At 46.3% G+C, this 16,621-nt stretch overlaps 1 protein-coding gene across 4 annotated transcripts in view; it reads left to right on the forward strand.

Moving 5' to 3' along the window:
* Nucleotides 1–16,621, forward strand: part of LOC119181451 (uncharacterized) — a 607,968-nt gene that overhangs the window by 6,742 nt on the left and 584,605 nt on the right. For all 4 annotated transcript variants that reach the window (XR_012888604.1, XR_012888603.1, XR_012888605.1 and 1 more), the window contains exon 3: nucleotides 11,168–11,319. Coding sequence is in view for 1 of the 4 variants with exons in the window: in XM_037432704.2 (XP_037288601.2) it covers nucleotides 11,168–11,319 (152 nt within the window). In the remaining 3 variants the exon portion in view is untranslated. The remainder of the gene's footprint in view (nucleotides 1–11,167; nucleotides 11,320–16,621) is intronic.

The raw sequence follows: 16,621 nt of genomic DNA on the forward strand, positions 1-16,621 counted from the left end.
ATGACTTGCAAGAATGTATGATGGAGTTGCTATAATTGATAACATCAGGTCATAGCATTTCATAGAATGCATCTCACAATGAAAGAAGGGTCAATGAAATACACTGAAAATTTTGTTTTAAGGAAACTTAGACTGAGGGAGAGAGTTGCTTTTACTATGAGTATCAACAAGGATCAGCATAGAAGCTTAAATTTGAGACCAGAGTAAGAAGCAAGGACTAGCAAATGACTCAGTTCTCCTGTGCTTGTTCTTTTTTTCTTGTGATGATTCTCCATTTAGTATGTGCTCTCAACATGTCCACTGTTCACAATAGTTGAATTAACACATACGGCAACTGCTTAGCACATAGGCGTGCACATTGGTTCCCCCCTAATCACTGCAGAAGGGAGGGGGCACGGTCTGCCCCATACATTGCCTTAAGAGGAGGGGGGGGGGGGGGCACAATGATGACTCTTTCTGAAGAGCACAACCTTGCGCACGCCTATGACCTAAGTCAAGTGGGCCATGAAAAGTTCGTATAAAACTCATCAAGGCACAGACTTTGTGAACATAATCACTGAAATGTGTCATAAATTTGTATAATGGCAAATATAGCTCTTTTTGTTTTTCTGCATACAAAAGGTAACAAAAAAAAAATGATTCAACCTGTGGAACTACAGACCAAGCAAGTATGTTCTGGAAAGGAAACGATACCAAAAAGCCTTGCGCTTGTGGTTCATCGTTGGTAGCAAGGCTTCTCACTCTGTTGACCACTTGAAGCTCATCAAATTGCATATTTCTGAACACATTATGAGTCTTCTAATAAGCCTATTAGCATGCAAAGCATCTGTTAGTGATAATGAATGTCGGTAATACAGATTAATTTTGGCTGCAGGGAAGTTGGGCTAAGCTATATCCTTTCACCATTCATTCATTCTTTATTTTCATTGTAAAAATTGTTATACAATGGCAGGAACCAAGAAAAAAAGCTGCTCTAAGCTGCTTGAGAAGCTCTTAGCCCCAATTCATTATGGTGGCAGCAGGTGGCAAATGTAACGTGCTTGGGTTAACATTCAGGATTACATCAACAATGAGTAACAACTACACAGTATATGCAAAAAAAGCAAGAAACAAGTACAATATAATGTACAGTACATAAATATATATTGTGAGCGCAGTCACCGACTCTTCTTTATCGATTGGACGTGTCATCATCATGTGTTTAATTTCCTTACCTGTAGATGTCATCATCACTGTGTGCCAGCTCGAGCTCGCCTCGAATAAAGCTCTTCCTCATAAGTGCTGGACGGTGCTTCTTGATTCCCAAGTCCTCTCGCACGTTACCACTGGAGCTCCGCTCCGGTTTTCGTCTACTACCACCTGCCATGGCAGTGCAAGACAATCCTGGTCCATCCAACACCACCAGCCCAGTGCAGCCTCCGCCGTCAACCCTGGCCATCCACAGCCACCAGCGTGATCCGCCAGTATTCTCGGGTCTCAAAGGAGATGAGGTTAAAGAATGGCTACACACCTAAGACCTCGTCAGCGAGTTGAACAGGTGGGATACTCTACACAAGTTGCGTTAGGTTCCTTTCTACCTAAATGATGTTGCCAAAACCCGGTTTTGGAGCCACCTCCAAGATCTTCCCGACTGGGACACATTCGCACGGCAGCTCCGTCAGATTTTCGGTTCCCCCAGTGCTCGCGCCAAAGTAGCAACAAAGAAGCTTGCTGAGCGCATTCAGCTGGCGGGTGAATCATACACCTCGTACATTGAGGATGTTCTTGCCTTGTGCAAGCATGTAAATTCAGCTATGCCTCAAAGCGAACAAATATGCCATATTATCAAAGGCATAAATACCATCGTATTCAACACCCTTGCGTCGCAAAACCCTACCACGACTCAAGATGTTGTCACCATTTGCCAGAGACTAGAAGAACTTCAGTCTCTTCGTCTTTGCCATGATGCCTCGGACATTCGTCTTCCTGCGGCCCTCGACATTCGTGCCCTGGTTCGCGACATCGTTCGTGAGGAGCTTCATGGGTGCTGCTCTTCCTGCGCCCCACCGTCTACTTTAGCCTCAGCTCCAACCAACTTGCGGGACATCATTAGGCAAGAGATTGCATCTGCATCACATTCACCTTGTTCCGCCGAATCCAGACCTCGTCAGGTACCAACGTACGCAGAAGTCGCGGCGCTCTCAGCACCCACCACTATCCCAGCGGCTACACCAGGTGGCCATGTACCTGTGGCGTCAGTGTCACCACCGATGCGCCCACAGCCGTATTGCGCCATGCCGCGTCCTCAACGCCCAATCTGTTATTATTGCGGCTATAGGGGTCATATATCTCGCTTTTGCCGAAGGCGTCAACAGGACGAGCAACGTGGCTACGCTCCAGAGGAACGTGGACGCTTCAGTCCACTCACGAACTGCCAGCGCAGGCCTTACCGGTCTTCTTTTCAGCGTTTGCCCTCTCCACCTTACAGTAGTGGTCTGCCTGTGAACTCCCGTGAGTCTCGCCATCGCTCACCATCTCCCAATCGCCGTTCCATGTCGCCTCTGCGACCCGCCTCCAATATTCTGAATGCCCACTCGGAAAACTCCCCAGTGCAGTTTTAAGAGGGGAAACTGCATCCACCGGACAGCCAGCAATTCTTCCAGACAGACCATCGAACTTGTTAACAGTGTTAGTCGAAGGTATACGTGTCGAAGCTCTAGTGGATACTTGCGCTGCTATTTTCATTATTCGCTCTGACTTTTGCTCCCGTCTTCGCAAAGTAACAACACCTTACTCGGGCCCATCTCTCTGTGCTGCGACGAACGCCATTTGTCGACCACTCGCCCAGTGTACAGTTCGCGTTTTCATAGACGGTATTTGTCATCATATTGCTGTTGCAGTTCTCCGTGAGTGCGCCCACGAACTCATTTTGGGGTGGGATTTTCTGTCGTCTGCACGCGCTTCTATATCTTGTCATCAGCGCCTCATCCACCTCAATCCCACCGACTCTTCTGTATCGGAACCCGAACAGCGCATTTGTCTCGTCACCACTTCAGATTATGTTCTTTGGCCATTTCGAGAAGAAGTAATTAGCATTGATTGCAGCAACATTGTGGATGGCAACGTGCTTTTACTACCTTATGGCCACACTGTACATCGAGGCATTCTGATAATTCCAGGCCTTGTTTGTTTTTCTGAAGGGTCTGCTTTTATTACTGCGTTAAATCAGACCCCCGAACCCTTATTGTTGCCCTGTGGATCAATAGTCACATGCGCTATTGACCAGCGTCCCATTGCAATTGTTGCCCTTCCAAGTCAAGAAGACCTACCAGAGCCAAGCACGCCGCCGCTCAACTCTCCCACTCCTCTACCGGTGACGATAAGCCCTGATTTGACAGCAGCCAAGAGTCGAGAATTGCTGAATTTATTGAACAGACATCGCCTTTTGTTTGACGTTCATTCCGCTGTCCTTGGTATGACAACTTCTGCGACTCACCGAATTCAGACTGACGGCTCCCGAATAATTCACCGGCGCCCACACCGTGTGTCTCTCGCAGAAAGGAAGATAATCGAGGAAAACGTATTAGACATGCTTCGACGAAATATCATATGTCCTTCCTGGAGTCCATGGTCTTCGCCAGTTGTGTTGGTGCAAAAGAAAGACGGAACGGTACGTTTTTGTGTTGATTACCGGGCACTGAACAAAATAATGCGCAAAGATGTTTACCCTCTCCCACGAATTGATGACGCACTAGATTCGTTGCATGGCGCAGAGTATTTTTCGAGCCTTGACCTGCGATCGGGCTACTGGCAAATACCAGAGTCCGAATCTGACAAAGAGAAGACAGCTTTTACCACCCCAGATGGGCTATATGAATTTAACATAATGCCTTTCGGACTTTGTAACGCGCCTGCTACCTTCGAACGTATGATCGACAGCGTACTGCGTGGCCTGAAGTGGAAAACCTGCTTATGCTATCTAGACGACATCATAGTTTTTTCGTCTACCTTTTCGCAACATCTACAACGTCTCGAAGAAGTCCTAGGTTGCCTTGCAAAAGCTGGTTTACAGCTGAATACGAAAAAATGCACCTTCGCAAGCAAGACGATCAAGGTTCAAGGGCACTTAGTCAGCAAAGACGGTATTCGACTGGATCCTGAAAAGCTTGCCACCGTCCTCGAGCTTCCCCGTCCGTTGCGTCAAAAATACCTGCGCAGTTTTCTCGGCTTGGCATCCTACTTTTGGCGCTTCATAAGCAATTTCCCAAGGCTTGCCTCTCCGCTCCATCAACTGCTCGCAAGTAACACGGCATTCGTCTGGTCTGAAGACTGTGAAAAGGCTTTCCTGGCGTTGAAGCAAGCGCTGACATCCGACCCGGTACTATGTCATTTCGATCCAGGTGCACCCACAATTCTTCACACTGATGCCAATGGTCATAGTCTCCGCGCCATTCTACTGCAGCATGACAACACCGCACGCGAACGTGTCATCGCTTACGCCAGTCGTGCTTTGACTGCTGACGAGAAAAATTATACAATAACCGAACAAGAGTGCCTTGCTGTTGTATAGGCGGCACAAAAATTTCGTCCATACCTCCGCGGCCGCCACTTCACAGTCGTCACCGACCACAACGCATTGTGCTGGCTTTCATCGCTAAAGAACTTATTGGGTCGTCTTGGCTGCTGGGTGCTTCGTTTACAAGAGCACAACTTTGATGTCGTCTACAGGTCTGGTAAAAAGCACCAAGATGCTGATGCTCTCTCTCGCAGCCCTCTACCCAACCGTAATAGCCCACCGTCACCGATTTCCACCGCCGCATTACCCATCGCAGGTCTCAGTTGGCTAAGATCCGGCCGCCCTTCTACCCTTGTGTCGCATCAACGCGTTGACCCTTACTGTCGCTCCATAAGAGCATGCTTAGAAGGTACATCCACTCCTCCGAACCCCCGACTTCGCCGACAACTGAAACAATTCAAGCTTCACGATGGTGTTTTACATCGCCATATTTACCACGTTGAAGGAAACAAATGGGTCCCCGTTACACCACGTTGTCTACAACGTCAGGTTCTTGAGACATTCCACGATGATCCTGCTGCTGGGCATCTCGGTTATCACAAAACGTACGACAAAATACGCAGTCGGTTCACCTGGCCTGCCCTCTCATCCGCGATTGCCAAATATGTTTCTTCGTGTGCCTTATGTCAACAGCGGAAACGACCCACTACTGCTCCTTCTGGCTTTCTCCAACCTCTTCCTTGTCCCGCTTTGCCATTCGAAGTCGTCGGGATAGACTTCTATGGCCTCCTTCCCGTGACCTCCAATGGAAATCATTGAATTGTAACGGCTGTTGACCACCTCACTCGTTACGCGGAAACCGCCTCACTGCACGCTGGTACAGCCACTGAAGTAGCTGATTTTTTTCTGCCTAACATATTTTTGCGCCATGGAGCTCCACGTGTTCTGCTCAGTGACCGCGGCAAGGTCTTTCTTTCCTCTATTGTTGCTGAGGTTCTACGCGCCGCCAACACCATCCACAAGACAACTTCTACTTATCATCTTCAAACAAATGGCTTGACGTAACGCTTTCATTGTACCCTCTCAGACATGATTGCCATGTACGTTAACCCTGACCACACGAACTGGGACGCCATTTTGCCATTCGTAACATTCGCCTACAATACAGCTACGCAACGCATCACCGGCTTTTCTCCCTATTTTCTGGTCCATGGCCGCTCTCCAAGTGTAACTCTGGACGTCTCCTTCCTTTCGGCTCCTGCTACCTCAGCAAGCCCTTTATCCGCACGACTTTTGTCTCACCTCGAGCACTGCCTTCGTCTGGCCCGAATCAACACCGGCATCTCTCAGGAAGCTCGCAAGTCTCGCTACGACTCAACACACTGTGCTATTACTTTTTCCCCAGGAGACGAAGTTCTTCTGTGGACTCCCGTGCGTGTGCCCGGCTTATGTGAAAAATTCCTCAGTCGTTTTATAGGGCCTTATACGGTGATTGAACAAACGTCCCCCGTTAATTACCGTATCTCACCACTTAACGCTCCCTCCGACCGCTGTTGTCGTGAGACAGAAATTGTGCATGTTTCTCGGCTGAAACTGTACACTCGACGCAATTCCTAATATTGTCTCTCGTGCGGCCAGGAGGCCGCTTCCAGCGTGATGGGGAATTAGTGTGAGCGCAGTCACCGGCTCTTCTTTATCAATTGGACGTGTCATCATCATTTGTATAATTTCCTCACCTGTAGATGTCATCATCAGTGTGTGCCAGCTCGAGCTCGCCTCGAATAAAGCTCTTCCTCATAATATACATTAATGTAGGTATATTTATGTACAGTACATAATTATATATTTTTTACATATGCTTTTTGAAAATGTGACCTTGAAGACTGGGAACTAGAAATGAAAATTGCCGGAATGAATGTAACCAATGTATACGACACTGCATTAGTTGCAGGAAGCATGCGAGGCTTGAAGAATGTCATTACGAAGATCAAAAAAGAATGTTTGTGTTTTCTTAAATGCAAAGAAGACTGATATCGCCATATCAAGTGAAGCTCAGAACAATCTTATTAATGGGCCTTTTTTTCATCATGTTTCCCTCAGATTCAGAGTAGAAAATTATAAAAAATATACAACAGAAATATGTTGTTGATTGATACAGCTAAACCTGCTTATAAAGTTAAACCTCCACATAATGAGTTCCTCGCCATAACGAAGTTTTTTTCTCCTTGTCATTACCCCATAGGAGCACATGTAATTGCGACCTCTATGTAACTAAGTAATATCAAGAGGCAACCTTGATATAACAAACTTTCGCCATGAACAATCTATGAGTTTTGCCCCGAATTTTTTCATTTTGGCATGAGCATGTATCTTTAATGGTTCTAAACAGCGGCAGTACGCTCGTGGCCCCGCAGACTTTGAGGTGAGAGCGAGCACTTGTTATTGCATGCGGGTGTGCTTGAGGTGGGCCTGTGTTCCATGAGCCGACATTGTCACCGTTTTTGCCACTGTGGGTGCATGGGCGGATGTGCCCTCTCCGTCCAAACCGAAAAACTACTTTTGTGAGATAGCATCGTATATGTGGGGCTGCACTAAATATGGAGGGTGCTTTACCGAATAGCTTTCCACAGTATTTGCATGGTTCGCTCTTCGTTTTTGACGCCTAACTTGCACACACGCATGATTTCACTGCGCACGCATGTTGTGGCCTTCGATAGCGTTCATCTTTGCCTTTTCTAAAAATTTTTTTAATGTGGACTAGCATGTCGTCACTACCGAGAGAATGTCAAATTAGGCGCTAATGGAAACTCTCCGAGACCATGGTTACGACTATGAATCTTCAGAGATTGACTCATCTTGCCTTTGTGTTCACACTTTTGTGAATTCAAAGAATCGTAGCCTTCATAATTTTGATTAGCTATGGCATCAGCACGATCGTGCGTTGAATGCGATGCGAGAGCAACAAATTGTAATGTTATCCAAAGTAAGGCTGGTAGCCAACTTTTTTGGATCCGTTATCGCGGTACTCATACAAAACATTGGTGTAAGCAAATATGGCTGCTCCAGAGAGAAGTGCTGCTTTCACACAGTTTCTACGCCTTAAAAGTGCACTGATGCTTGCCGAGATAACAGGCACCAGTGATCGCGACCATGCTCTTAAAGCAGGGTGCGCACAGGTCCTTGAAATCCTTAAAACCCATGAATTATTAAAAAAATGCATTTTCAAGGCCCTTGAAGGTCATGGAATTTTTTTCAGTCCTTGAAAATTATTGAATTTTCTTGGCAGTGCACTCTTGTATCGATATTACAGCCTCGTAAACACGATGGATGAGCGTGTGAACCATTCAAACTCCTCATTTGAAGAGCAGTAATGCGGTGCGGGCGCACATAGTTCTGTTTTGCAAATCTGCATGTGAAAACAAAAAGAGAAAAAGTCAGTTATGTGGTGAAGCAGTGGAAGTGATAGCAATTATGTTACACAAACAACAGTTAGCAACTCAGTATATGCAGTGCTCACGAAGGATGCTCGAAATGAACACGCACAGGATGAATGATAACGAACAACTGTCACTGCTCAACGCTTGCTCCATGCTACACCAAGAAGGATGCTTGAAAAGAATGCGCAGGATGAGGGTGAAGTAACTGTTGTCACATGTGTTACTTATGCAGAACCCGATGCTCTTTAATTTTTTGTTCTTAAAAACTGCTGCGCATGATCTCTGAGATGTTGGGCCAACAGGTTTTTCTCCGCCGTCCCAATCGCACGGAGACCCATAATTTCACAGGTGGGCATGACTGACCACTCTGCACCACGCCACTCGCCAAGAAAACATAACCAAGGGGATCATTGTGGTTTTGGTGCGGCTTCTGGCTACTGTATGATGTTCCACTGACTTATGACTGGTCATTGTGTGCAGCAGTGATGGACGTGTCAGAAACCACACAAAAAGTCACAGCTTTGCTGCAAAGGTGAAGCAATGAATGCGATAGCAACCATTGGAATGTCATGCGCAGAATGGCAAGCAGATCGAAACGTGCCCCGCGTTTCTCACACACAAATGACGCAGGAAACGTACTCACAGGTACAGATGAACCGAAATAAGCGTCTCAGTTGCTACTTCGCTTTCACTCTAGTTTGCGAAAAAACGTGCCCTTTTCGCAAACGGAGGCTGTGCAACGATTGCTGTGACCTTTGTGCTCCCCGTAATTACAACACAATCATTCCAGTGCAAGGCCATCGCCAGCCAAGACGTATGATCCTACCCACCGAGAAATAAGGGTGCGCGAGAGATCATCCACTCCCCTCCTCTTCGCATGCCAAAGTATGCGTGAGAGATAAGAGCCGTCGCACGCTCATTGTGCCGTCTTGCTAATAATGCTGAAAACACGATAGTTTTCCACCCGAGATGCCCACCAACAGCGGTAAGTGGTAGATATAAATAGCTTGTCGTTTGAACGTTTAAGGAGGGTACGGTACCCCTCGGTGGCTCAGTGGTTAACGCCTCGCATTCACGACGTGGAGGTCCCACGTTCGTTTCCACACACGCGAGTCTTTTTACTTGACTTTTTTTTCTTACATTTTCAAATATAAAGATACGTATACATATACGGTGCATGACATCAATGCCGGTGGCGAAATCCAGCCAAGAGTGTCCGTATAATTGCTATTGCAATAAAACATAATGTGCATTCAACACGCTGTGTGTACAATGGTGATATCAAAATGCCCTTGCAGTTGTGCAGCCACGGTTATCCTGTGTAGGTGTGCTCACACACCTATGAAAGGTAACCGTACCTATGAAAGGTAAACACTGAAACACTCAGTTAAGCATGTGAAAAACAAATCAGGTTCAGCCCATGCTGAAGAGGGGCTCTAAATGAAGCGACCGAACTTTTCACCCGGCAACAGACATGCTTTTTTCCCCCTGTGTAGCCGCTGCTGCTGAGTCTGTAACAGTGAGACAGACCTGCTGCAAAAGCGAAATCTGTGCTCGCATAGCTTTCCAGCCTCTCCAGCACAATTATTCGCACTTTCCTGATGGCTCCCTATATTTTCCTTCCAAACTGGGGAAAAAAAAAGAACGCTCAAGCAAGTGCTGCATGCTTCTTTTGCGTGCGGCTGGTGCATGGATCTGCAACATGGCGACCCCGCCGGTACTGCTCCTCGCACATGACGTCAAGTTTATGCCTCCTATACCTTTGTTAAGCTTTGTATAAGTCAAATAACATGAAGCTGAATGTTTTGAATATGTTTGGTAAACATTACACAGCATATAGTGGAGAAATCTCAACCGCTGTTCTAAAAGTACACTTTGTTGCAAGCTTTTTTCTTTTACTGTTTACAACTTCCAAAGTGATCCAGGCTACTCATTGTTATATCCTTGAGATATACATTTATTGATCTTTATTTAGGTGAAATAACATTACTCAGGATGTTTTGAATGTACGTGAGTAACTTCAAGCCTCTGCTGAAAAAATTTTGACCACTTTTGTAGGTTTTAACTGTGTGTTGTGATCTTGAGAAGTTTAATGATGAGTCTGTAATTAATCATCTGTCACACAATACAGCAAAAAAAAAACGTGAGCCCTAAATTTTTGTGCCAGTACCCCTTTATTACAAAGCATATAAAGAAATTTTGTTATGTAATCATCTAAATCAACTGCCACCAGTGAAGCTTCCACAGAGGCTAGTCGGTGGCATACTAAATGCACTGCCAAGTTGTGACAACGTACTATAAGATACAACAAACGAAGACAAACAGGGTTTGTTCATCGCAACAATTAATTCCTTTTGCAATAGTTGAGGGTCATTTATGTTAGCAATTGAAAATTGAAAAATTTACTCTAGTATGTTCTAACTTTATTTAGAATAAAGGAGCCTCAGAACAAAAATAAATTATGCATTCTCCTATTTCTCTCACAGGAAGGACACATGGGTAGCCAGACCAGTCGTGCTGATAACATTTTTAAGCACGACTTCCTTTCTTCGATTACTGTTACTATTGTTATTATTATCATTGTTGTGTCGCGTGGCATGTAAAATCACCAGTGCAGTAAAAGTTCGGGTGCATGCCACCGGGTAGAGCTAGGCCTCCCCCATGCCTGTTTGTTGCCACCAACCTGGTGTCGCCATGCTTGTCGTGCGATCCCTGTCTCACTGATCAATCATCCTTCTTCCACTTCCATAAAACGGCCTGGGAGATCAGTCTCTCGTCAGTCTCATTGAAGCGTAGTCTCCGTTTCACCTCGCTGGGCGCCCTCCCGTCATTCAGCCTCTCCATTAATGCATCACTCCTGTCCTACACGATGATCGTCATCATGATTACTTATTCATTTTTCTGTACAGGCTCAAAAGTTACACTTTGCACTGGTGAATCTCGTTATGTAAACTTGCAAGTTATATAAAAGTTTCTCTATTATATCTTATGTTTATTATAAGCATGTAATGTTCATTACCACTATTTTCAAGCAACATTTCTGTACTCTTCCTCAATATTTCTGATGACTTGTTAAATTGAAACACAACTGCATTTACTTAGTAGTGTTGTGGTACAGTGTGAAAAATCTCTCAGTAAAGAGTGGGGTGTTGTTGTCGACCCATTTATAAAACCTATCACAAGCATCCAATATTGTTTGGCAAAGACAGCTAACTTTCCAATGCCATGCTTCCAGAAAACATGCTGGTGCCGGGACACTGGTACGAGTACGAATTTATCATAAAGGCGGAAGCTGCATCACTGGGCAGCACTGACGACGTTGGCCAGATGAACTTGGCATGCCAGGTCAAGGTATCACACATTGGCACCTGCAAGTATGCATTTGAGGTACGAGGTTTTGCACATTTCTTTGGCTTGCTGTTCGTTAAAGGGCCCCTAAACGACCATGAAGTGAAACTTTAGTTGTAATGTTGCACTTGTGCACGAACCTACCATGAACGCTAATCTGTAAGAATTTTTTGAAACACTACCGTAACAGCGGAGTTACGCAAGTCTGATGACCCGAGAGAGGCCCTCGCTCATTTTGCTTTTTTCCTTCGCTTGTCAGCTCATCTCTCATCCTGCTCCAGTCACAAGGTCATAACTCCTGTGGCAAACTTTAAGAAACTCTTGGCATGCTTTTTACCGCAGTCACTTCACCATTGTCTGTTCGCTGTCTATTGTCCGGCTGTGGTGCGTGATGTGGTGCATGATGTTCGCTGTGCGACCCAAAGATGGTTGAGTGCAATCGAAGGAAGATCGGAACTCTCGTAGAAGGGACAAGAGTTCACATTGTTGTGTTGGCGATAGCTCAGTGGCAACAGAAGGGTTGAAAAAGTCTGGCGCAGATAGTGTGGCCACAAGTGGCGTCATGGCATTAAGCTGAACATGGGGTTGGTTTTCGCCAAACTCCAGAGGGCGCAGGAGGTCAACATTTTGTATGCTGCCCAAATTTTCTCCGCAAAGTAAAGCAACTGGCGACGATAGCGAGTTCGCAAGAGCGTGATTGCAGCACCGGATTCCACGGTGAGTACGGCAAAGGGCAAGCGTAGGCCACGGCGGCGTAGAAATGCAGTCAAACTCCACTACAACAAAAGTGGCAGGGTACGGAAAAATTTTCTTCAAAATGAAAATTTCGTTGTAGTGAAATAAAAAAAAATATCACTGATCTGAGCTAGCAAAACGAAAAAAGGTTTATTCTCAAAATTAAAAAAATGTCCGCTACTTCCTATTCTTTCCCAGCAGCGTCGCGACGGGATTCTCACCCATGCATAGCGAGGCCATGGTGAAAAGCATGCTGCAATAACGCCTAAAATCTCTTTTGTGAACGAACCAAACAGTTGCATTAACACGTTAACACCAGCAGCTGTCCACCGTCAAAAGTATCCGACAACGCCAAGATGGAGGCAGGGTATCGTGAAGCGTCGTGAAGCGGTGACTTTTGCATTATTCTATGCCATTCTTATCATCCATCACTCGCGGCTAGCTGATTTTGTTGATAATGTGGACGAACAGCCGCTCTGATTAGTTACCACACTGGCCAAGCGCGAACATAATGATAAGCATCGGAATCGGAAAAGGCATCGTGCCACTGTTTCACACAGCAGCTGCGAGAAGAAAACCGTGAACCATGAAGGAAGGAAACATGAACTGAGCGACTGAGCTTCAGCTTCGGATCATCTGCGGCTCAAAAGTAAGCCAGTAGCAAAACAAAACCAGGGCAGTCTCATTGCCTTCGCTGTCGAGCAATGGCGGCGCCCAGTGCTTGCTGAACAGCGACGGTATAGTGCCTACACAATACTGGCCAGTACATTCTAGGGACTATAGCGGGGTATACCAGCGGTTTCTGGTGGTGCCAATGCGCGTTTTAGACTTTGTTGATGCATTTTCTGGCTCTGAAAATGCATCGAAATGTTAAAGATAGGGTTTACTGCATAGAAATTAGTATATAAACCTGGAATTGCATCATAAAATTTTGTCGAAGCTGGACGATTGAAAAAAAAAGTGTTTGTTGTGACAATATTTATGCATTGACTCCTATGGACTGCTGATGAGGAATCGTGAATGTTTCGTTGTAGCGGCTTTCGTTGCAGCGCAGTTCAACTGTACGTCTGGTGGAGTAAACAAAACAGTTCCGGCAGGAGCAGCCGTACAGGTCAGGGCTACAAGGGTGGATATTTTCGGTGCTATGTTCGTGTCTGCAACAACAAGTTTGCAAGCTTCGGGAAGGGAATCCACGAAAGGAGAAGTTGCAAGTGGTGTAAGGGCAACTTCTGCATGTGAGCAATCTATGATGGCCCGATGACGCCAAAGGAAGTCCCATCCAAAAATGACTTTGTGGGAGCATGACGCCAGCACAAAAAGTTCAATGACATAAAGTTCACCTTGAATAGTGACACGCGCAGCGCATACAGCTAAAGGTTCTATGCACTGCGAGTTGGCTGTGCAGAACATCAGGCCCAAGAGCGACATTGTCACCTTTTTTAACTTGCGGCATAGCGTCTCACATATTAAAGAAACAGCCGTCCTTGGGTCAATAAGCGCTTGTGCGGTGGTCTCCACAACATTGACGTATATAACGTTTTTCGGCGAAAGAGATGGAGGCCTTGCAGTTTGACTTGTATGCAGCTGTTGCCTCCGGAGCTGCAGCGATCAGTTTCCCTCTTCTGTAGCAGGTCGGCGACGCATAGATAACAGGGAGCGTCGCCGGGGAGATGGTGACCGGTGGCTAGGATCGGTGACCGTCAGTGGTGTACCTTGGTTGCGTCCTTGACGGTGACGCATCTGGCCTGCCCACGGTGTCAAATGGATAAGAAGCTTGGCGACAGTGGCGGGCGACGTGTCCAGTGTTACCACAGGCGAAACAGATGGGCCTATTGTCCGGCGTCCTCGAAGCGCCTGAGCGATGGTAAAATGAAGCCGAAGATACGGTGTAGCATTCGGGGTTGTAGGCACGACATGGGATGGCATGGCAGGCTGAGCATAAGGCATGCACTGTTGCGTAGGCATTCGGGGTTGTAGGCACGACATGGGATGGCATGGCAGGCTGAGCATAAGGCATGCACTGTTGCGTAGGCTGAGCAGCGACGGAGGCATACGTGAGAGGCACAGCGACTGATGGTTGCTGATGCATCGGTGGGAGCGCCTCAGCAACTTGGGTCTGCTTGGCGTGTTGAAGGTCCAGAGCCAAAGCATGCGGGAGTTCATGTGTCAGTGGCAGGTGTGACAGCTGGCGTGCTACCTCTTTAAGAACGAAGTCCTTGATTGTCGAAAGGAGCGACTGCTGATCGGTAGGATGAGAAGCTAACTGCAAGCTTGCCAGTATTTCAGGTGTCGTGAGGGTGTGAGGAGCAATCGCTTGCTGCCTACACAACTGGTCGATGCCCTGAAAGAGGGAGACGAGTAAAGGGAATGGGGGGATTTCTCGTGAGCAACATCTAAAAGGTGCCGTCCTCAGTACCCTTGAAAATGTGCCGTATTTTTTTTCCTCCGGCACAACAGACTTGACGCGGTTGCATAGATGCAACACATCTTCTATGTAGCCCGTGTAGTCATCGCCTTGTTGCTGTGCACGTTGACGCAAATGCTGCTCGGCGTGAAACATGCGGGCCGCAGGTTGTCCAAAGATGTCTGCAGTAGCAGTCTTGAAAGCAGACCATGTAGGAATGTCAGCCACGTGGTTATTAAACCACAGTTGTGCAACGTCCTTGAGATAGAGCATGACGTAGTTGAGCATACTTTGGTTGTCCCATTTGTTGCTGGCGCCGACTTTATTGTACTTCGCCAACCAATCTTCCACGTCTGATTCAGCAGAGCGGGTGAAGGTGGGGGGGATATCGTTGAGGGTACACGGCGCTGCAAGTGAAGTGGACGGCTGAAAGTTCCGCCTGGGGAAGAATCTCGGGGGCCATGTTGGTGTCATAAAGAGGGGGCAGCTTTTGGGAGTGAAGTTCCAGGTTCGTATGGGAATCCACATGCCTCCACCAAATGTCACATGATGTACTCACATACTAACGTACTGGAAGGCCAAGGAACATCAGCAGGCCGAAATTCAAGCAAACGCAAGCTTAGGTCCCGCACGTGTATCACCAACCCTGTGGCTTGCCTTGCTGGCTGCTTCGTCGTTGTCTCCCATTGTTTTCTACAGAATGTATAAATGACTTCGTAATACGTTGCTATGTGCTTTGATTCAGCATCCAAAAACGCAGAAGTAATTTCAACTAGGAACCACACTATATGTGAAAAAAAGCTCGGCTGTGGCACATCAACATCTGATATACAGAATTCCACATCAGGCTTGTGCCCTGCTCTACATGCCTAATTCACACTTCTAGCAGGATGACCGGTATCACACACAGCCATGTCCCAACATGCAGTGCACATATGGTGTCTTGTGGCGCGCATGATTGCTTTTTTCAATGTTAAAAAAATAAATAAACGCACAGTTTGGTTGTTTTGCAAAACAAACAATCAAACGCACCTATTCCAAGAATTCAAAGCATTTATGTCAAGAGAACAGGAGCAGTCTCATTTTTTTTAGGGGCGAAGTTCCTAAAGATGTGGGTCGTGTGTCTCCTGTATGAAGTAGTCACCTCTCGTTTTAGTCCTTGGAATGTCCGCTGGATGGCGGTATTTGTACATGATGAATATGTTATGAAAAGATGTGAAATGGCGGTACTTGGAGTGTTCACTAGATGGATTGACAGAAAGACAGACAACAGGCGGACAGATGCACAGACCGACAAATGCGACCTGCGGATGATTCACGTTTTGCTGATAAAACCCTTCGAAGCTTCGCCCCACTCATCATCATTCACTCCGTAGATATGCTGTAACTTTTTTTTTTTTGAAGTCATGATTAGCTTGCATGTGCGCATCTAATCATGACTTAAACCGAAAAATAAAAGTCAAGTTCTACTTAAATATATCATAACTTCTGAAGTTTGGGTCATGTACCGATAATCAGAGCAATGCTCCATTCAAATCGAAATGAATCGTTGCCACGGAAACTTTGAACTGGTCACCAGAACAATACTAACCCGATCTTCAGAAGTGCAGAATCATTTCTGCTACTCTAATCCTAACTGAAAACATGTTCTGCCGTGTTGAGTCCCTGAATTGCTACTGCGTTTTTAAATGCTAAATCAAGGTGCATAGCGACACATTAACAACCAGTCGATTAATTCTTACATTTAGACAACTTGTTCAGGTCCGCACAGCATACCTCCTGTTGACGGCAGCCAAAGACCTCTCAATAAGCTCATCATCTGACTTCAGGTAGCAGTGGAAGTAGCAGTCTTTACGACAATGCATGCCATAAACCGCCGACAAAACACACTGCACGTACTGTACGCACGCTACAAACAAACGACGCTTGCGCTGCCAAACTGAGAGACAGAAAAGAGGGGAAAAAAAAGAAAATGAGAAGGGTGAGCACCGCACCATAACGGAGAAAAAAAGAAAAAAAGAAATGATACGCATGTCATTGAGGTGAAGCTCCGCCCTGCACAGATTTGTTATGAAAACAGTCTCACTCATGAGCTGCACGCAGATTAAGGGCGGGTACACCTGGTTTAAAGATTGCCACGCATTGGTGGAGAGCGAGCCACGCTCCGGTCGGCCATCAATGAGCCAAAACGATCAGGTCACT

Source organism: Rhipicephalus microplus, unplaced genomic scaffold (genome assembly GCF_043290135.1).
Source record: "Rhipicephalus microplus isolate Deutch F79 unplaced genomic scaffold, USDA_Rmic scaffold_14, whole genome shotgun sequence".
NCBI lineage: Eukaryota > Metazoa > Arthropoda > Arachnida > Ixodida > Ixodidae > Rhipicephalus > Rhipicephalus microplus.